We start from the raw sequence: 21,464 nt of genomic DNA, 5'->3' as shown, positions 1-21,464 counted from the left end.
AGGGACAAGGTCTTCTCTGGTTGTCAGTGCCTTGGCCCAGTGAATGGATTGGGGGTGGGCAGAAGGCTGAGAGAAGAGAGGAAGCCATTGAACCAAACTAACCAAAATGCTAATTGGTGCCATACAACATCACAGTTGGCAATAAAACAGGGAGGATCAGGTTTTGGGTAGGTTAGCTACCTCTAGATTGGGAGCTGGCTGAGCACTGATCTACCTGTGGGAAGTGGTGAGCAATTGCCCTTGCATCACTGTGGGTTTTTTTTTTTTTTTCCTTTCTTTCATTTTCTTCTTTCTTTCTCTCTTTCCTCTCTTCTCTCCTTTTTTTATTTCTTTTTTTGACATTTTTATTATTTATTTTTTATTTTTCATTTATTTTTATTTCCTCTTTTTATTTCCTTCATTCCTTCCTCCCTCCCTCCCTTCCTTCCTTGATTCCTTCTTTCCTTCCTCCCTCCCTCCTCCCCTCTCTCCATCCTTCTTTCTTTCTCTCTCTCTCTCTCTCTTGTTATTTCTCTCCACTTCTCCTTTGCTTACTAAACTGTTTTCTCTTGACTGCATTTTCTTGCTTCTGCCCTTTCTTTTCTCCTCCCACTGGGGGTGATGGGGTGGTGGGTGAACAGCTGTGTAGTGCTCAGCTGCCCACTGGGGTTAACCCACAACATTGTGTGATGAAAGAGCACTCGCTTATGCCAGGAGGGAGCTGCCTAAAGCTGAAAGAACTGTACCTACATAGGAACGTGTCATGGTTGTCATGGTCAAAGCTGAAGATGCCGTGTTGCAGCTGTAGTCATTTCACCACTAATGTGAGTGTAAGGTAGGAACGAAGTAGAAAGCGACTCCACACAGCAGTGCGTGAAACACATTGACCACTAGGGGGTACTGGAGAGGTAACCGGTGGTTCGGGGGTCACCCCAGCCAGCAGTCCGCCATCGGTTCCGGGGAAAACAAACTTTCCACTGAGCCTTTGGAGCTACGTAAGCCATAACTCATCACCTCCTAACCCGGGGAGCAGGGGCTGACAACAGCCATCAGGCTTGAGATGTAACATCTGAGCCTGTGTGCCCTCCATTTATCATCTCGGATGCTCCGAATATAAACAGGGTAGGTTTCCGCAGGTTCATAAAAGCTGTGATTTAATAATGGTCACCAAAAGGCAATACACAATATGTTAGCTCTGAGAGGTTTTTTGGGGAACAACTTATGGTGTGGTCATAGATTACACAGGTACTGTTCTTCTGTTATTGCTGAAGTTTAATTTTTGTCGCTAATGCGTTTTGCTAGCAGAGCTTAAAGGTCACATCCCTGAGGACACGGCACCGTTTGCGTGAGCAGAGCTTGGTGTTCTCTTCGGATAACAGCCATTGTGGGCTGGGTATTGCTAGAGGACAAGTGAAAGTGAGATTGCAGGGCTGGGGGGGACCAGAGGGTGTTTTGTGGCCTTACATCCATCTTCATCACAGGAGGGTCACTGAGGAATTGCTGTGTTAACAAGTAACACGGCTCTGAGCCTACAGTTCCCACTCACTGCAGCAGGGAGAGCTTCTCAAGGTGAGCAGGCCAGCAAATGGAGGCTGTCTTCGGCCAAGGAAATTTGTGGAGATCTGCTTCATCTGGCAGCCATGGCCTGATGAGGCCGTGCTCTCCCTGGAGGAGTCACACCCAGCAGTCCTGCCCTGCTCCTTCCCAGCAGTGGGCAATGCGCTCAAGGCCACAGCCGGCTTCCCAGCATGGCACACTGTGCACTCAGAGCCCCAAATTATTCACTGCCCCTTCCATAAACACCCACTGCCTGTTCATGGTTTCTGGGTTATGATTTTTTCAGGTTTCTGAAATTCCACCTCCTGGATCAACACGAGTTCAAATAGAGCAGGAATGTAACTTAAGTACACTGCTTTTTAGTGTCCCCAAGGAAAAAATGCTGGGGGCTGGGTGTGGGGAGAGTTGAGAGAGCTCAGACCGCGCAGTGACTTTGTGAATCCAAACAGCCAATGCCTGAGAGCTGGCAGATGCCCAGTGCTGCATTACCCTGCGAACCACCACCTGCACCGTGCGCTGCAGATTTGTTTGTTGGCACCTCATCTTTTCCTGCAGCTAATGAACTGGGTGACCGTGGCCGCCCTGTCTATCTCCAGAAAGGAGATTTCTGCTGTCCCATGTGCTCCAGGCCCATTACCGCACTGTTTATAGTTTAAAACAATATGTTAGTTTACACAGTAATAAACAAACTGCCAACCCTGCTGCTTCTTCTCCTCCAGAAATAACAAACCCAACCCACACCTCAGTGCAGAACATTCAGACGATGGGGCTCACTGCCCTGCATGATGCGTGGAGCCAAATGCTTCGTTCTGCCCAACCTGCAGTTGATAGCTTGGCAAATATTTTCATTGGACTTTATAATCCTTACATTTTCAACCTGATTCTGCTTGATTTGGTGGCAGCAGCAGGGGTCAAGGCTTGCAGTGAATTCTTATCAAAGCCATCAAGGAGAGGCGGGAGTCATGAATTAAGAGCAAGAGGGCTTTCATCTAGGGTGGATCTTTGGGGAGCTGATGTGAAAAAGGATGCTTTAAACAAAGTGCCTGGCTTTTTACAGTGCAGCTGTCCATTAAATGCAAACGGGCTTTAACTCTGTGCGATGCTCATAGAAAGAGGTGACCAACAGCGATATGCTTTAGCATTTTGTTCATGTCCATTTTCTTATGCCACAAATTGCAAGACTGCAGCATAAAAAACAGAGTTGAAAACCTGCCTCTACAAGGAAGCAAAATGTCATCTGTATAATAGCTGCTATCTCTGTGGTTTGCTAATTGCGCTTTTCTGCCTTGCTGGTTTCCTGAGACGGGTGGTGGAAATACAGAAGAAGAAAAATAACCACCAACTTCTGGACTTGATCAAAGCTACAAAAGTGATTTCACATGCTTGAATCCAATGACTTTTCAGCACAAGTGCCCTTGGAAACAGAGAAGGTTTGGGTGGGGGAAAGAACAAAGAGGGGCTCCAGCACACATTTCTGTCAAGTGGAAACCACGGAGGGAAGAATAACAGAGCTGCAGTGTGCAGCGTGAAGATTTCTGCACAGCTTCAAGCTCGTCCTCCCTCCGGTTGTGCACATCTGTGCAACGTCTCTGCAGACTGAGAGTGTACCATTTTCAGCAGACAAGGACTGGGTTTCTCTGGCTGGCACCACGCTGATGTCTAATTTAGACAAAATTTTCCTTGATTTAAAAGAGCCTGACATGCACTCAATAGATTATTCCCAAGCAGCTGTAAAACCAGACACTTGTCAGGAATTCTGAGTGCTGCACAGTCACAGAAAGCAGAGCACACCGCAGCTGCCTGGCAGAGGTTTGTCTCCATGAGTTATAGCTTACCTAGAAGCAGGGGGAAAAATGGGAATGTTGTTCCAAATTCTCTAGGTGCTAGAAGCGTTGGCTCACGCTGGTAAGAAAGCATCTGTCAGTTAAGCCTGGTTAATTACAAGTTCCTCAGAAACTCTATCCCTAATTGCCCAAAGAAAGCCACAGACTGAATTAGGGCAGTGTTTGTGCAAGTCTCTGCTGGGCAGCACAGCCCCCAGTACGACTTGTATGCACAGGGAGTGGAAGGGCTTGAATGCTCAGCATTTGCTTCTGGACCAGAATATGTCTTTTGTGCTGGTGGCATTTTCCTCTTCACCCAGAGGAGTACTCACAGATACTAGCACCAGATGTAAACAGAGATCAAACTCCTTGACTGTTATTAAGGACTTAAATGTCATCTTTTGCGCTGACTGAATAAAACATCCTGAAGTGCTTGTGTTCTCCCAGTCCCTTGTCTGTCTCTTCTTAATTTTTATACACTTATATTCCTGCATTCCTCTCTTCAGTGTTTCAGTTTCCATGTCTCCATTTTTATTTTTCTTTTTTCCATCATACAAAATACCCAACATGAAATCAGCATTTTAACTCCTGTTTCAAAGATGCTAAGAGGGTCAGTAGGACTCACACCTCTGACAGCCTTTCTGTCTAACTGCAGACTCAGGGTTTGCACACAGGCCATCCTACAGCTTTCTGGCCCAGCTCTATGGCAGGACACTTCTCCATGACCTGGTACATCACAAGAACACACACACAGCAGAAAGCAACGTCCCTCCTAGGAAGGCCCCATGTTAGCCCCGCGTTTGCCATCCCTGTGACAGACAGGTCTGATCCCAAATTGCTCACAATTGCAGATGGTTCAGACTCAGCCCACATAAATGCTTGTCTAGACAAATGTGCTTTTAAAATTGAGTTAGCCACTCTGAACTGGGGCACAAATTAATCCTGTAAATTGTGTTAACTGGCCTCATTAAAACCCAAGTCCATTTTAACCAGATAACGTGCATTAAAACAGCATTTGAAATGTGTGAACCTCAGTTTTAAAGTGTGTTTGTCCTCAGAAAAGTACGTGCTTTCTATTTTAGACCAGTCACAGACATCCGTCCTGACGGGTTAAACTGATTTATTTTCCAGTAACGTTGGTTCAATCGAGTTAACGAGATCAAAAGCTCTCAGTGCTCATTAACCCGTAGAATAACACATCTGAGGGTGAGTTACCTGGCTGCGTTTTAGGGCTAGGTGAGCACTGCAGCCCAGGTGCCCTTCTCCCACAGCCACTCGAGCATCAGCTCAAAGCCAGGGGCTCCGCCAGGAGGGTCGCCTCATCGCACCGCAAACATAAAGCGCTCGCACCGCCCTTCAAGGGCCCCGTCGCGGACAGCAGCCTCCGGGCAGACGGGGGAGGCCGGCTCCGCCTTGGGGCACCCCGTGCCCGGCCCCCGCCCGTCCCAGCGCCCGGCGGCCCGGCGGGGCGGGGCGTGGTGGGACACCGCCCTGTGGGCGGCCCGGGGCCGCAGCCCGGCTCAGCTCGGCAGCCTTCGCGAGCGAGGTCGGTCGCCTCCTTCTTCCCTCCTTCTCTCCCGGCCACGGCGCGGGGCTCCTCCTCCTCCTTTCTCCTCCGGCTCCCTCCCTCCTCCCTCCATCCGTCACCCCTCGGCCGCACTTTCCTTGCGCTGCTCCCGTTTGCACTTTCCATTTCGCTCCTCCGGGGCAGCCCTGTAAAGCGGTCGTGCCGGGGCTATGCGCCGTGCGGGAAGAGCAGCGGCTGCCGAGCCGTAGGGAGCCGTCCCCGGGCAGGGCCGGGGTGTCCCGCTACAGGCGGCGGCTCCAGGGCAGGGCTCGCGCTGCCGTCCCGCCTCGGGGCGGAGGGGCCCGCGATGTGCGACATGATCGACTCGCAGTCCGCCGAGAAGATCAGCAGGATGAAAAAGTTGCGGAGAACTTTGTCGGAGAGCTTCAGTCGAATAGGTGAGGCCCGCGGCGCTGCCCGGCGTCCCGGGGAGAGCGCGGGGCTGAGGGCGGGGGGTGCCCGGTAACAGCCTCTTGCGGGTACCGCTGGGGAAGATCGGTGTTTCCCGGGTGTGTGAGCGCTCAGCCCGTGATCGAGTTAGCACGAAACAGGCTAACAAAGTGAGAATCGGCATTGCCAAGCGTGCTGCCGAACTGAAACCTTGAGGAAAAAATGCGGGGAAGCGAATTGTTATTGTGTGGCTGCGGTTCTGGCCGCTTATTTTTCGTTCCGGCTGCACATTCCTGTAAGTTGAGGCATGAGATACTGAGGCTGATAGCGCCGGGTGGGAGACTGGGGAGGGCGGACAAAAGAAGTCGGTCTGTCATCGCCGCCGAGCCGTGCCGCGCAGCATCCTGAGGCAGCGATACCCACGGCGTCACCCGGTACCGCCGCTTCGCGTTCGGCTTTGACACCGCTCGTTTTGCTCCGGGTTTTGTTCTGAGAACAATGCCAAAGAGTTCTGCCGCCTTTGGATCCGTGTTCCTGCCGGCCAGCGGCGCGATGCTGGGTTTCGTCCAGCGCCGGTTGGAGGTGTTGCTGCGGACTGCCCGCCGCGGCGTGCTCAGAGCCGGGGAGCGGGGCGAGGGGCTGAGCTGGAGGCCGCGGTGTCTGAGCGGAGGCCGCAGAGCCACCGGGGAAGGCCCTGCCACAGCCCTAACCCCGCGCTCACCCCGGCAGGTCAAGGGGCCGTCGGGCAAGTCTCGGCTCCCAGAGCTGCTCTGTCTCACTCTGAGCTGTGCTCCCTCAGAGCCCTGGCAGGGAAGTACACAACACGTGTAAACCTGTGATGCCCAGGTAGTGGTGAGGTACTGACACAGGCTGCCCACCGTCACTGGAGGTGTTCACAACAAGTGTGGATGTGGCACTGAGGGACGTGGTCAGTGGGCACAGTGGGGATGGGTCAGTGGTTGGACCGGGTGGTCTCAGAGGTCTTTCCAACCCTGGTGTTTCTGTGGTTCTATGAACTTGAAGTGTAGGAGAGCATTTGACTTCTGGTATCTTCCTCTTTTCTTTTTGGTCCGATTGCTAGGTGGGTTAGATTGAAAAGAGCTCATTCACGTTTGCAAAAGAATTTCAAAGGTGAATGTTTCAGTTCTGAAGTGGATATTAAGTCACAGTTGCAAGTCCCTCTGTTTCCATACGAGAATATCTCCCACCTATATTCAATCTTATGCCTGTTAAAGGCATTTTGCCAGTTTGATTAAAAAAGTCACTCAGGAGACTGATCCGTTACATGCTTACATGTATGTACAGACACAGACAGCCTGGTACAGACCTGTGGGCAGGATTTGCCAAGTGGAAGTCATTAACAAAGACAACACTTTAAATGGAAGTGCTGCTTTATCATAGCAGCATCAGTCCCACTAATGCCTTCTTGGCACCATGACCTCTCTGAGTGCTAACTAGTGGCTTTCTTGGGTGATTGTCTCTTTGGTTGCTCTAACTAATGAAACACTTCAGTTTCTGTGGGAGTTTTGGGCTGATTCAGGTGCCCGCACTGCTGTGCTTTCTGTGTACCAGGGCCCTTTGTGCAGTGCCAGAGCTGTGTTTGCCTGTTGGTGCTGTTCTGTTGTTGTAAGTCAGCTGCCACCAGCAAAGCTGTTCCACCCACAGATGCTCTGGTAGTGTGAGCATCACTCTATTAAGTGCACTGTGAGCAAAAGCTCTGATTTATCAGGTTGAGGTTTGAACCGAGCCCACTCCCTGACAGCCACAGCGGCAGATAAGCTCAAGCAAAGTGAACCTCTGTTTGGAAACTCTCGGTTTGCATACCAGGAAATGCTCAGGTGTGACACGTGCTCCGCTTTACTTCTGTTTTGAGATTAAAGGGAGGAAACCAAACCCTCAGCAGAGAAAGCTCTTATTTTTATCACGCTGTTTTCACATCTCTTTTTGGCAATTGGGCGCTCCTTGGTCAGGTCAGCAAGTGACTGAGTGAATCTGTATCTGATCTTCAGCTTTGTCAGTCATCCATTCCCTCACAATTTTTTATGTCTGTGACAGTCTTTTAACTTTTCCTCTTCAGTGTTTTCATAGGTTGAGGTACCTGGCAGCATTATGAACACGCTGGTGCAGGTGATGCAAAGCAATGTGATCTTCCCCTGCAGCAGCAGAGATATCTCAGTTAGCTGGGCAGGGCAATGTGGGGCATCCCCCAGTGCTACCAGGTCTCAGCTGTTAAATACAATTCTTCCGCTCCTACAGTGCCCCTTAATTTTGATACCGTGGTTCCTGTTAGCCTCTTTAGTAAGAGCAGTGGAAGTGCTTGGAGTTGCCATTGATAGTGTGTTTTTGATTTGGTAAACCAATACCCAATAACTGCCTTCAAGACCACTTTCTCCCCACTGAGTACCGCAGTCTCTATTTGTGAGGATGAAAATCAGCAAGGAAACCAAATGCCGATTTATTTATTTTTTCTTTTCCAGTGTGCAACAATATGCTGAGTGATGTTTGAAACTATTTTCCAAGAGAATAAAACAATGAAATGTGGTGTGGAAGTTCTGGATATTCCCTCAGCATCTTTAGATGAAAGGGGTTAGCCTTATAAGCAGCCCAGTCATCCCCCAGGCACAGAAAAGAGCCATTATTCAGTACTAGTTATAGCCTCGAGCAGTCTTGGCCCATTTTCTTACCTTTGATCTGATACATTTCAGCCATTGCATCCAGAAACTGGCAGAGGGTGGTGAATATTTGTCTGTATTATATATCCTGCAAAATGCTGATCCAGCCCATAGCTGTTGGAGTACCTGATACTGGGACTATTTCTTTCAGCTTTATGAGCTGAAGAATGTGATGTGTGAAACTGTCTGCCTCAGCCTTCACCCTGAGTACTCACCTTGTCCTGTTTGTAAGCCTGGTAAAGGGCAATATGGCACTGTGGTCTGTTGGAAGAAATGCATGTGGTCTTTTGTGCAAAGCTGAAGCTGATATTCCAAAATCGGCAGGATGGCTTTTATTGCAGGAATGATGAGCTCACAGTTCCAGAAGGATGATCTGTCTTTGCAATGAAGGCATCCCTTCAGCTAGCAGAAGGTTTCTGGTGCTGCAAGGAGTATCCCTCCTAAAATGTAGCACATCTTGAAGAATTCACGTTGCTCGGAATCTGAACAATTTCCAGAATTCTTTTTATTGATAAGTTCTTGGCAGCGCATTCCTTCCTATACAAACAGTCAAATTAGTTTACAGATTCTCCTTTCCTTGCTTACATACACGCTGTTGGCCATACACACAAACACATGATACTGGATGCTAACCAACTTTGTGAGACTGAGTAGATTCACTGTTTCTTTTAGCACTTAAACCTTTATTAGGTTTGCTTCTTAGTTTTACCCTTTGATAATTATGTAATTAAAATCAATTATCAGTAATTTTATAAAATTACCATCATCTTGTAGTTATATAAAGAGTTCCTGGCTATGCGTCTGTTGGACCCAAACCATATTATGAGAACCTTTCAGCTCATGCCATTTAGCTTTTTTCTTTCCCATATGCAATCTTTGTAGCCCAAGCCCAGCACCTGGCCGGGAGGGGCAGGGCATGGCAGGGAGCTCTGCTGCAGTTGCTCATAGGGCATGAAAACCGTCCCTGGCAGCCCCCAGCAGCCTTGTGCTGTGCTACCCGCTCCTCACTGACACAAAGGTTATCTCCACTATCTCTAGTGTACACCCGCATAGCTCACATACCTGAGATAATGAGAAGTGCATTTGTAAACAGTTTATTATTATTATTTTAAGTGGAGAGTAGAAGTAAAGACAAGCCAGAAATGTGCACAGATTCCCATTTCTTGTTCCGCTGGGAATTTTGTTGTTATGTGTTGTTTGGTTATTCCTCAAACTTTTTGGTCTTACGAAAGCTGTGAGTTTTGGTGCAGGAGAACAGCTTGTCAGCATGACCCAGGGGTGTCATAGACCGTATTTATAGCCTGTGTGTCATCGTGACCTGAGAGGTAAATTAAAAGAATTAAAAACATGTTCTTAAAAACAGTTCCACTGGGTTTTTTCTTTTTTGTTCTTTGTGTCCTGCCTTATAACTTACAAGTGCATGGGGTTGGCAGTCTGAAAATGCCTTGTCAGGCCTTCACAACCATAAAAATGCATTTCATGGTAAAAATGCGCAGTCTGCCTGCCCCAAACTTCTCAGCAAAGTCTTTTCTTTTTTCCCTTTTCTTTGAGTGTGAAATCTAGATGAGTAATCTCCAGCAATCTGAGCAAAGCCATTTTTTGTATCCTGAAGAAATGCCAATATGAGAGCAAACAAAGGCTGGAACATGTGTGCTTTCCTGCAGATGGAGAGCTGTGGTGTGTAGCTCACAGCCCTTGGCAGGGTTGCTGAGCTGCAGCACTGTCCTTTGGCAGTGCAGCACTCCCCTGCCTCAGTTACTCTGTGTTACAGCTGTGGTGGCCGGGGGTTTTGTTTTTTATTATTATTCTTTTTTGTTTCATAGAACACAGGATAACTTGGGTTGGAAAAGATGTTAAAACCCACCCAGCCCTACACCAGGCTGCCTCAGCAGATCAGGCTGCTCAGGGTCCAACCCACCTTGAATACTTCCAGGGAAATCTCCAATCCCTGAGGATGGGGTTTGGAAGGGATTCTGAGGGGGAAGAGAGCACCTAAAATTGTAAACTACTGAGTCTAGATTCCGAAAGGTGCTGGGCACTGAAGTAAAAGCACCCAGTATGCTGAAGGATCAAAGTCTTCAGACAGAGCAGTGCTTGCTTCAGTAGTTCACACGTGTTTAGAACTGTTTTTTACTTCCTTTTTGTTGGTTGTGTGCTAGTTGGTAGGGTAAGAAAGAAAGAAATCGCATCTACTTTAATGAAATGAATACTGGGGGTGAGGGGGGAGGGAGGAAAGACCCGCTACAACATCATACTGTAGTGCAAAGATGTAGTCCTTGACAAAGAGCACGTAGCAAGTTCATTGTGCTTTTGCTGTATGAAGTTCAGTCAGGCTCTTTGGAAGGTGTTTTCACGCTCACTAAGAATTAAAAGAAATGCGTGGACTTCTATTTTCCTTAACCTGAAAGGATAATATATTTCATAAATATGTAAATGTGGTTTCTCAGAAACATGCTGTGCAATCCTACATACCATTTAGTTTCATATTTTGAGTGTAAAATTGTTATTCATGCCAGCATGTTCTTTTCTATTATAACAGGAAAGAGTTGCTCTGTTTTTCTCTTTCCTGGAGTTAGTTACTTTGTTCTCATTGAAATGCAGCACAGATAACTGTTTATTTTTTTCCTTTTATTTTAAAGCCTTGAAGAAAGAAGACAGCAGCTTTGATGAGGTAGGTTAAATATCTTTCTACTTCACATAGTCCAGACACACTTAGTATTTCTCACTTGTGCTCAGAGACCCACAGACCATAGTGTTACTATATGCATATGTGTTAATGTATGCACATTGCTTGAACATGTGTTCGTTTTCCAAATAACTACCAGATGAATCGGTTGCTTGAAGGCTCTGAATGGAATGCTTGTTTTCTTGAACACAGTGAAACTGAATGCTGTGTGAAGAGTGCTCATGTAGAACAGGTACATGTGGAGTAATGGTGTATGTGGAGAAAATACTTAATAGAACTTTACCTACAGTAGTTGTCATAACTGTAGGAATATAGACAATATAATAATATAAGTCTTCAGAGAACACCGTGTTAAGTGCTGCTGCATTTTATTGTCTTTGTGCTTAGTGTCTCAGCTGAGGTAGGTGCTGCCTTAGAAATGAGGCAAAACCAACAAAGCACACACAAACCCAACAGCTAGCTGGAATAGTAAGACTGGTACTTGATTGTTCAGTGAAGACATGTTTGGGGCTTGTCCTATCTGTAATATGATGCATGTGTTTGTTAACTTGTAAAATATGCTGCTCACAGTTTGTGCTTGCTTTTATTTATGATGGGCCCTGGAAGGTCTGGGTTGGTGTGAGTTGTTCTGCAGCACGGGTTTACTCAGAAATGGGTGTAGATCTCAGTGTGATGAGTTGTCAGTGTGGTAGGCAGTGCTTGCCTTGTACTTCTCTCCATCACCATGGCTGGAAACAAACAGTAATATTTTCACGTGGTGATATTAAGGTTCTGGGACTTCTGTCTTCTTCACTGCATGCAATGATCTTAAATCTTGGCTGATTGTAGTGAGATAGTTGGTGTCTAATGCCAGATTCTGAAATAAGTGGTGATGTAATGTCCTTGATACTGGATTAAATCAGACTTTGTTTCTTTCTAAACAGATCGCAGCAAATTTGTGACCCCTCTGCTGAAATTCACTAACAGCAATAGAGATGTTTTATTCTTTTCTGACATTTTGCAGAGTTCAAATTCAGCTCAGCCTCTCTCAGATCTAGAGTGAATATTCTGGAGTCAGATTTTGCCTTCAAAAACCCTTGTTGGATAATGCAGTTCCTGACTATTGTGATTCCCCTATAGCACTGTTAGAGTTTGATTCCTTTTTAAAATTATGGCTGTTTTGATAAGTGGCCTATAGACTTTGAATCTCATTTGTTTTTATTCAGTACTTTCTTTACTCTGAAGGCTTCAGTAGTTTGACTTTGTTGTGACTTACCCATTAAGTATTTCATTTAATACAGAATTTGAAAGGATCTGTTAAAAGTTAATAAAACAAATGAAAAAAAAAAAAAAAAAGCTGCATTACAAAGATGCCAATTTTCGTGTCCTTTCCCCTTTCACAGCATTGTCTGTCTATAGCTTGTGAGCATTTTCTTTAAACTTGGTTTTCTGTTGGAACAAGTGACAACTCAAACAGATTTGCTACATAAATTTGGGGATATGTGCAGAAAAAAAGATCCAAGTATGTTTTTAATGGGGTCGGGCATATTGTTTGTTTGACACACTGCATTGATTGCAAAGGAATGCTAGTGGGAGAAGTGCACGAAATGTTTTTTCTGTAAATAAGGAGGAGTTTGATGTGACATGGGTATCAAGCAGCTATCTTGTTTTAGTGACACTTCTTGAAAAGAAGAAGACAGGATTCACATTTTATGTTGTCCTCATTTGTTTCTTCAATCTCAATGCAGAATTTCTTGGAAGCCATCTAGCCTCAAGTGTGAATCAAGGAATGGGAAGTATCACGTAACACTTAATTCCTTTAGTATCAAACATCCTTCTAATCAGAAAATAAAATGATCTCAAGTAACAATTTTGTACTGGATTGTAGTGACGGGACACGGAACTTGAATGAGGACTCTGTAGTAAAAGGGAAGTCATGGTTTTAGACCTTTAAATTGTGAGCAAAGCACCAGAAGCAAAAGCAAGCTAGCAGGGGCCTGGAATCTCTGAAGAGAGAGGGAAATTGACTTAAAGAGAAAGATCGACCTAAGGTTGCAAGGACTGCCTCTGCAGTGAAGTCAGTTGTCAGATTATTCTGTACAGTTTTGGTGTTACATCAAGCATTTTGTTGTTTATCCTTAAGGCCTTAAGGCCTTTTTCTACCTACTTAACACTTGCATATCGTAGCTCAGAAACCTGCAACACTGCAGGAAGCCATTATTTTGGAGAGAAACTACTAAGAATTAAGATATCAAAGATGGCAGGCAAGCATATCCCATAATTGCTTTCTGTGTGTTATGAAATTAATCTGTCTAGTAAATGAGGACCGAAAGAATTATGAACAGCAAAGCCTGTAAGATGCATGTCAGAATACAATTTTAGTTGTTCCAGAAGTGTTTCGGGGATTTCTGCAGTGCTGATTGTGGCATCTTCCAGAAGCTCCTGTGTGTAAATGAGTAGATTGCTTTCTATGTTGTCTTTAAACTTGTCTTTTCCTTTCTATCACATTGATGTTTACTTGTCACCCCGTGAGAATCTTGTCCTGACCCAGTACCTACTGAAATCAGTGGGAAATTCTAATTTTCATTTGTTTCTGGATCAGTTTCTTTCAAAATGATTATAATGTGGAGGTAGAGGAGCTCAGGATATTATTGCCTGTTTTCAGGGTTACTATAGTTAAGTGGGAGAGATTAAGACAGAGTTTTCCATCTTCTTTTTGTGCCCTGAAATGTTGTTACCTTCTCTCTGAAGAAAGCCAGCCGTAGGAAAGAGTTGCTCTACCTCTGGAAACAGCCTAATACAAACCTAGGCAATCCTTTCTCTCAGTGTAGACTTTGGCTGGCAAGCATCTGTTTCATTCTTTTGGGCAAAGCACTGAAAAAGGATTATCTGTAATGCGTTGCCTTATTATCTACTCTGGATAGATGTAGATCTTACAAGATGTAAGATAAACACCTCTGAGGAGTAATACTTCAAGCAAAGAGCTATCTTTAAACAGGAGTTTGGCTTTTGAGTGAGCACTTTCTTCTTTGGCATTCCAATAGTGTCTATCTCTGTCCATGTTAAAAGTAATAACTGCAACTATGCAGGATTGCTTTGATGTTTGTGGACTTTTAGTGTAAAAAGAAATGACGAATTTGGCCACTGTGTCTTGTAATGGTATAACTATTTTCTTTTTTGCTTGAATGTGTTCAAAGCTGACCATGTGTAGCTAAATTGCAGCATATTTGTTGGAGAGACACCCAGTGTTGATATTGTGACTAATCTCCTCGCAATGCTGGTAACCTGTTCCTTTGCTTAGCTGCTTGCCCTTACAATTTATTTCTGAATTATTATTAGTCTTGAGTTGTTGGTTCTTGTCCTTCTGTTGTTAGTGGTTTCTCTGAGCACCTAAATCATAATTTAAGGCCTTTTGTCATAAGTCATACACATTAGATGAATTAATATTAACGTCATAATGAAATCAAAGCAAAAAAATCTTAAGTCTCTGGTTAGTTTACAGAACTACAGCTGGTTGTATGCAGAGCTGTATTGTTGTTATTTAAGTCCGTTTCCTTGTTAATTTTGTTCAGCTTTGAGAGCACCTCAGAGAAGTAACTGCAGGGCTGTTTTTTTAGTGTATTTGTTTATTTCTTTTTTAAGGCCACCTTTCCTAGGAAATTATGAAATGTGATTGTGCTCGATGCATACATCATTCTTTTTGACTCCACCCAGTAATTTTGATGTTGGCCAGTGCTGGGACTCCTAGAAGCTTGATGAGAGAGCCTGTGAGCTGGCTGAAGGATAGAGATGAAATCTCCTCTGACTGAGAGCCTGGAATGTGAGGTCTTGTGAATATAGGAGAATCTGTGTGGAAGGGTTGTGAGTACTCTGACCTCAACAGAATCCTTAGTATTCATCTATTCCTTACTGTGTGTAGTGTCCAACAGTGAGGATGCCAAAATTCCTTTATTTAATTATTTCATTCATCGAACATCTTCTGTGTACTTGAAATAGAAGTGTGTGAAAGAGGAGGGAGTTCTGCCAAGTTACTTCTTGGTTCTGTAATATGCTTGCTTTTGCAATCCCTCAATGAAACACAACCAAAAAGGATGCTCCTTCTGTGGGATGTTGCATTAAGTAAATGGCTGGTTTGAAGGATCCTATGTCTGAACCAGAGCTCTTCCACAGAGAGCATTTTGAATTCAGGGAGTTAAAAGGAAGGTTATAGCAGGAAATAAAGCAGAGCTCTCCAACAAAAAAACAAGAGAATTTTGAATGCTGTAATACAGGAAGCACACAATATGATAAGTAACAATTTGGCATTTTTACCCCCAAGTTTTTCTTATATTAAGTAGTAGCTTGAGGGAGCAACATACATGGGAAAGTATAGATATGGCATTAAATCTTAGCTTTTTTTTCTCCTATAGAAGAGGGCCTGGATTATGGGAATCTTCAACAGGAGATGAAGGAGAAAGAAAACTAGCTCGCTTGAGATTTTAATGTTGTATCTTGGAATAATCATTGTTTCATAGCCAGAAGACTTAGAAGAGTGAGAATGGTGTGTGACAGACTTAGGGGAGAGTCTGTGAAACAAGAGATTCTGGAAGCCAGATTGTTATCTCTCCTTTTCGGATGGGATGATTCTTTACTGATCAAGGTATTGCAAAATCATTGCAAGACATGGCCTGGTTGTCTGCTTCTTGATGACTGTTTGGGCTTACAAAGCAGTAGACTGGTGACGACTGCAATGCTTTGAGTGGTGGACAGTTTCCAAGGAAGTGGTTAAGATAAGCACTGTAATAATAGTCTGAAAGCCTTTGGCAGAGTGGAGGGAGGAATTATCTGCCCTGAGAACTTGGGTGGGACTTGGGGTGTATGATGACTTTGTACATCTCATATGCTTAGTGCTAGGCAAGCAGGTAATGTGTGGATAACTGTCAAAATGTGAAGCTGAAGGATAATGGGAAAGAGATTTAGGAAGAAGTGCTGGGGAAGAACAACTTAAATCTGCAGAACAAACAGAAGTATAGGTGTGAAATCTGTTTATAAATAATGCTAAAGAGTCTTATCTTCGTCTGGTGATTTATGATAGTATTCCAATCATGTACAGAGGTGTTTAAAGCATCCTGAGAGATGGGTCTGTTCAGACATGTCACCAAGCAAGTGAGAGGAAACATAGTTCCAGGCAGAAGGGAACAAAATCAGTACTGAAAATTGCTGCTACTGAATTGTCACTGGGGACATAAGTCAGACAAATTTTATTTTTTTTTTTTGTGAAAGAGGGATGTAAAAGCTCAACACTGTAACCTGATGCTTCCTGTGGGTGGCCTGTCTTCACTTATGTCATCCTTGGATTCACAACAAAGTCTTTATGTGTTGGATAGAGACTTTTTTGAGTCTGTTACCTTCAATAGAGGGAATAGGCAGGGTTGGTATTTTCTCCTGGGCATTTCTCTTGCAAAGGAGACTTCCTGGGAGGTGACTTAGGTGGGTTCGTGTTCCTGCCTCTCTTGACTCAACCTTTTCTTCCCCCAGCACTGTTTCCTAACATTGTTGAGGCTCTGTTCTTGGTCCAGTTCTTCTGTAGCAGATGGCTGAGACACCAGCCTGCCCTGTTCATTTACTGATTGTGGTAGTCATGTGCTGGGTCTTAAGGCCATTCTAACCAAGCATGAATCTGGATTGTGTCAGTAGGTCTTGAGAGTGTTATGTGTTGTGGCTATGTGTGGGTTTGTAGGACAGTGCAAAACAGCTCAGCTCTTACAAAGTTGTACTCAGCTGCTTAATAGGAATAATTTCCTCTTGATGAGGACTGATAATGTTATTAATAAATGTGCTGCAGGTGAGTCTGAGAATGAGGAGAATGGATGGAGGGGAACAAATGCAGTGTTTCTGCTGCAGTGCAGAGGCTCCTTATTTGATGAGCTGTATGAAAGATGCCTTCTTTGGCAGTGGTAGAAATGTCTCTGTGTAACTTCTTATGGCTTAAAACAGGCAGCAACCTTTGGACACACTCAGTTTCTCAGAGAATTACCTGTATTCCATGTTTGATATGGCTGCTAGGGATTATTGTCACTTCCCTGTTGATTGTTGCATGTGGAAGAAAGGAGGGCTCTGGGAGAAAAGGGATGCATCAGAAGCAGGTCCAGGTGATAGCAATGCAAGCTGATAAACATCCAGCAGCTGGTGTAAAAGCATCCAAACAAAATTGGCTGGAGGATGGCTGCTTTGTTGTGCCTAGTTTCAAGGCTTTGAAGCAAAATCAGAGATCATTTGGAAGGTTCACATTGACCTTTTACTCATTCAGAACAGGAATTGATCTTTTGTTGTTGGATAACCTAGATTTTACAGAGATCAAAATTTGAGAACTCTGTTGTGCTTGGGAAGAATTTTTGTCTGGGAGTATCCCTAAAACAACTGTTGGACAACTACGGTTTAGCTATTGGCCTCACCCACTTGTGGTGTTAAGCTGTGCATTCTTCTGCCTGGTGAGTTTGCTGACAGTACATCCATGCTTTTCAGAAAGTGCCTATTTTCATTTTGATAGAAAAATAGCTAAGGCAACTATGAAACTGCTTGTACTCCTCTGCCTTTCCTTCTCGTATGGGTATGCAATAGAAGATATGTTTGTGTCACTAGTTAATGTGTGTGCCTTTTGTGTAGTTTTTCTTTGAGAAAGGATAAGGCAAAAAAGCACAACTTGATGTGAATTCATGCTTAGAGCAGCAATTTGTGAGGCTCTGGCCAAAACACTGCAATAAAGAAGTTTTAACCTCTGTTCTGGCCAGCAGGAAGATGTTTTAAACATTAGGGAAGCACTGAAAAATGGGATGAATTTCTGCTTCTGTCACTTGGACATGTGTTTGTGTGTGGGATGTTTCGGTTGGTCAGATGAGAGGATATATGCATTCCAGAGACGTGGAGTCAGATTATAAACTATTAATATTTTGATGAAGTGCACTTATGTGTAAATCCTTTCTTTGGATACACAGGATGTAGTAATTTAATGGCAGACTAAATGAGGTGGAGAAGCGAAACAGAGTATGTTACCAATGGGATCAGTAGCTTCTTGTTCTTGACCTCGCTGGGTGGTGTACTAGTTGCAAGACAAAAAGTAGTTGAATGCCATCATTGATGGTTCTCTCTTCTACCTTTCTTGTACTTCATGGCCCTCTTTAAATTATTTCTTCTGTAAGATGCATACATGGGACTATAATTAAATGCTCTTCTCATGAAGGAATGAAAATAAATAGCTTGTGTGTAGTTTTCTTCTCTTTTCTGAGAAATTTGGTGTGTGTAATGCTTCATCTGCTGTGTTGTGGTATCATTGATGACTATTTGCAGGATACCATTCATAGTAATGAAGATTCTGAGTCAATTGATATCCCTTGCTTATGTATATGGAAGGGATAAGGAAAGGAAATCTCAGATTAAGACTAGTTTATTTAAGCAAAGTGGATTTATGTGCACAACATGTCATTTTGATCATATTGGTGATATTAAGGCCTAAGGAAATTGTTATTGCTTTACCTCTTTTTTCTATTCATTCTAGTATCTGTTTACCCCTTTTCCCTTCCAGCTAAGCTATGTACTTTAGAGCCAGTCGAGTCACAGTCCTGCTAGTACTGCCGTACTTGGATATAGTGCTGTATCTAGGTATGGCAGTATTCATGCCAAGTTTCATAATTCAAATGTGAATACTGTAGTTATTTAAATATGAAATAGTGACAATGATTTATTGACCAAAATTGAGATTGAAAGCTGCTGAAAACTTAGGGATAAAATTATGGTGCCAAGACCACAGACTGAGCATATAATGGTCATATCAACAATTTTAGTTAGCAGGTTCTCCTGAGCTAGTTACTTAATCTGAATTAAGTTTCTGCATGTGATCTAGATGTTCACCTTTTTCAGACTTGGGAGTTAGAAGCAGGTGTTGAACCACTTGTATTTTCCAGTCAGGTTTCATTTAACTTCCTCCTACTCAGTACAGTGGCCAGAGCTGCACTGTAGTCCAAAGATGGTGGCTGTTGGTTAAGTCTTAAGACAAAAGTGGGATACTATTGAAGTGCTTGCTGGTTGAAGGGCAGCTTCAGGGAACCCAGGAGCACAGCCAGAGGTTGGTCTCACATGTCAGAGGTAGCAGGCAGAGACAGCAGGGAGCACCCACAGGCTGCTTGCTGCTGCATTACCTGTGGTGCACTGCTGAGTGTGGTGCCAAGTGCACCTCGGTGGCTTCCATGTGTTTCTTGGCTGTCTAAGCATCTTTATTAAATTATCTATAACATGCTCTGCTTTGCTAATGACAGGTACTAGTGCAGTTTTACTGTTAGAATAATAATTTATGCCTGCTCAGAAAAAAAAGTTTTTTAGCTTACACGTATGATGCCAGTTCCATTCATTGTGTTAGTTATTATTCTTAGTTTCTAAATATGCAGAATTTCCCATGACTGTAGGTTTGTCTCGTTTGAAGAATATCTATCTATCTATATATTTTTTTTTCTAAAGAAAGTACCATCTAGAAACAGGATGTTACAGGCTTCCCATGCTGACCTTGGAGATGCACGGAATTCTGGAAACCAGAGAAGAACATCTGGAGAAATACTTGGGATGCCTTATTTATTTATGTGGTTGCAGTATGGCTCAGTTAAATGCCTGGCTATTGTCAAGTTGGGACGGAAATTCAGAGAAGATGAAGGGGTGTGCTCAGTTTGCTTGCCCTTAAAGAGGCATGCTGTAACACTTCAGGACTTTCTGTTCAAATCAGTTTAAAAAAAAGAAAAAAAGAAAATTTTGATATTAACTTTGATGTTAGCAGTTAGGAGCTAGACTAAGTACATGTATTATTTTTTTTTTTATAGCTCAAACAGTTATTTTCAGTGGTGTGGAGAGAATGCGTAATGGTGCATTACGTTTGGATGTAAGACAATGTTAAAGCTCATACTTTGAAACCAAAGTGATGATATTCAGCAAAATGCTATTTCAAAAGTAAAAATGTTAGTTATTTTCATGAGAGAAGGCTCCAGAATGTTTGAGTAATACTACCAGGGAAACTGGGACTCATTTTCTGAATGTTCTGTTTTCTGCATTAATATCATCAAAGGTCTAATTGAGATACTCCAGTAGCTGTAGCGCTAATTACTTCATTCTTGCAGAAGTGTGGTAGGAACGATGTGGATTTTTACACTTGAGGTGATGCTTCATTTTGATGTCACAAGTCAAACTTCAAATAGAACACCTACTTGAATGTATGCCCATAGAACCCAGCAGAGCACAGGAGTTAATTGTCATTGATGAGCTGGTGAGTCCACGAAGTGATTCCAAGACTCTAATAGGGTTCAGTGGTAATGTCAGACTTTGGAGTAGATGTACTTCTGTGAGAGGATCCTCATCATGAAAATATACTAATCCAGTTTATTTCATTATTACACTATGGAAAAATGCCATGACAGTCTTCCTCGCTCTGTTTCTACCACTTGTAAAGATAAATAAATTATATATAGAGAGAGGAGAGGCCCCTTGCAGAGAGAGGCAGAAAATTGATTTCTTTTTCCAAAGACCATAGAGGAAATAGGAGATATTTAGGGGGAAACTATTAATTGTACTGAGTGTGCTGCTTAGCTTTCTTCAAAATTTAAAACATGGATAGCAAATCAGTGATACAGGCATGAATTAGACAGAACTTTTGTAAGTCTACCTGTGCTGTCTAACCACATTACTGGTCATACAGCTTGTGCTCATGGTCTGTCAGTAATGCCATGAGCCTCTTTGAAGGACAGTAACAACAAGTCATGCAGGCGACTACTGTGTGCCTTAACTTTTACAAGATGAAATTCAGGCTAGAAAAATGAGCAAGCTCCATCTCTACGACCAGGCTACATTGTTTCCTAAAAGTTATGTTTCAGAGCAGTTTGCAGAAAAAAGATGTGAAGATCCTGGTGGACACCAAGCTGAATGTAAGCCATCCATTGGCTTTTGCTGCAAAGATGTCTAATGGTGTTCTGGACTGCATCAGACTGACAGTTGTTAAGAGGTTGAGGGAGGTGACTGTTCCCCACTGTTCAGTGCTGATGAGGCCACAGCTGTAGTTGCTGGGTTCAGTTCTGGGCTGCACAAAGCAAGAGGAAACCTGGACATGCTGGACAGAGTCCAGCAATGGGCTGTGAAGATAATTAAGGGAAGAAAGCTGCTCTCCTACAAGGGAAGGCTGAAAGAGGTGACTTGTGGCTTGTGGAGAAGATTGTCTAAAAGTACACGAGTAAAAGATGCAAAGGGGATAAGGCCAGGCTCTTCTCAGTGCCGGGACAGAGGACAATGGATACAAACTGCAACACAGCAGCTACTCTCTGACCATCAGGAAACATGTTTATTATGAGGGTTCTGGTGGAGGAGATGGGGAGACAATCCAGTTGTCCCTTCCAGTCTCAACCACTGTGTGATTCATGCAATTTATTGCAGGCTAATTTCTTTCTACAATCCATCTGGAGGTTTTTGTATCACTTTGTGTCTCAAGCAAATAACTTTTAGTTTTGTCATCTATGAGCACCGATAATATTTCAAATGTTTTTGCAAGGAGAGGTAATTTCCTTTGGATGTAATTCCATATGCTGCACTGCAAATATTTGTGGTCAAAGTTCTATAAAGAATGTCAGAGGTACTGTTTCAAAGCACTTGTTTATGAAAGGTTAAAAGAAATCCAGATGTGAAGATTCTCTAGAAGTGTTTGTAATAAAAAGCTGTAGAAGCTCATTCCTATCCATCACTCATTTGACTATGACACCTCTGCAAAAATCCTGTTTTTTTCCCTCCCTAAGCCCTTAGAATTTGAT

At 43.6% G+C, this 21,464-nt stretch overlaps 1 protein-coding gene across 2 annotated transcripts in view; it reads left to right on the top strand.

The window, feature by feature from the left end:
- Nucleotides 1–4,884: 4,884 nt before the first annotated feature.
- CDK14 (cyclin dependent kinase 14) overlaps nucleotides 4,885–21,464 on the top strand; it is a 296,113-nt gene continuing 279,533 nt past the window's right edge. The window contains exons 1-2 of one of the 2 annotated variants that reach the window (XM_072328324.1): nucleotides 4,885–5,324; nucleotides 10,628–10,659. In XM_072328324.1, the coding sequence (XP_072184425.1) occupies nucleotides 5,234–5,324; nucleotides 10,628–10,659 (123 nt within the window). In that variant the 5' untranslated portion in view covers nucleotides 4,885–5,233. Of the gene's footprint in view, nucleotides 5,325–10,627; nucleotides 10,660–17,102; nucleotides 17,124–21,464 lie in introns of those variants that run through there. The other variant, XM_072328329.1, reaches the window with a different exon arrangement.

This window comes from Excalfactoria chinensis, chromosome 2, assembly GCF_039878825.1.
Source record: "Excalfactoria chinensis isolate bCotChi1 chromosome 2, bCotChi1.hap2, whole genome shotgun sequence".
Lineage (NCBI taxonomy): Eukaryota > Metazoa > Chordata > Aves > Galliformes > Phasianidae > Excalfactoria > Excalfactoria chinensis.
This window is presented reverse-complemented; position numbering and strand designations above follow the sequence as displayed.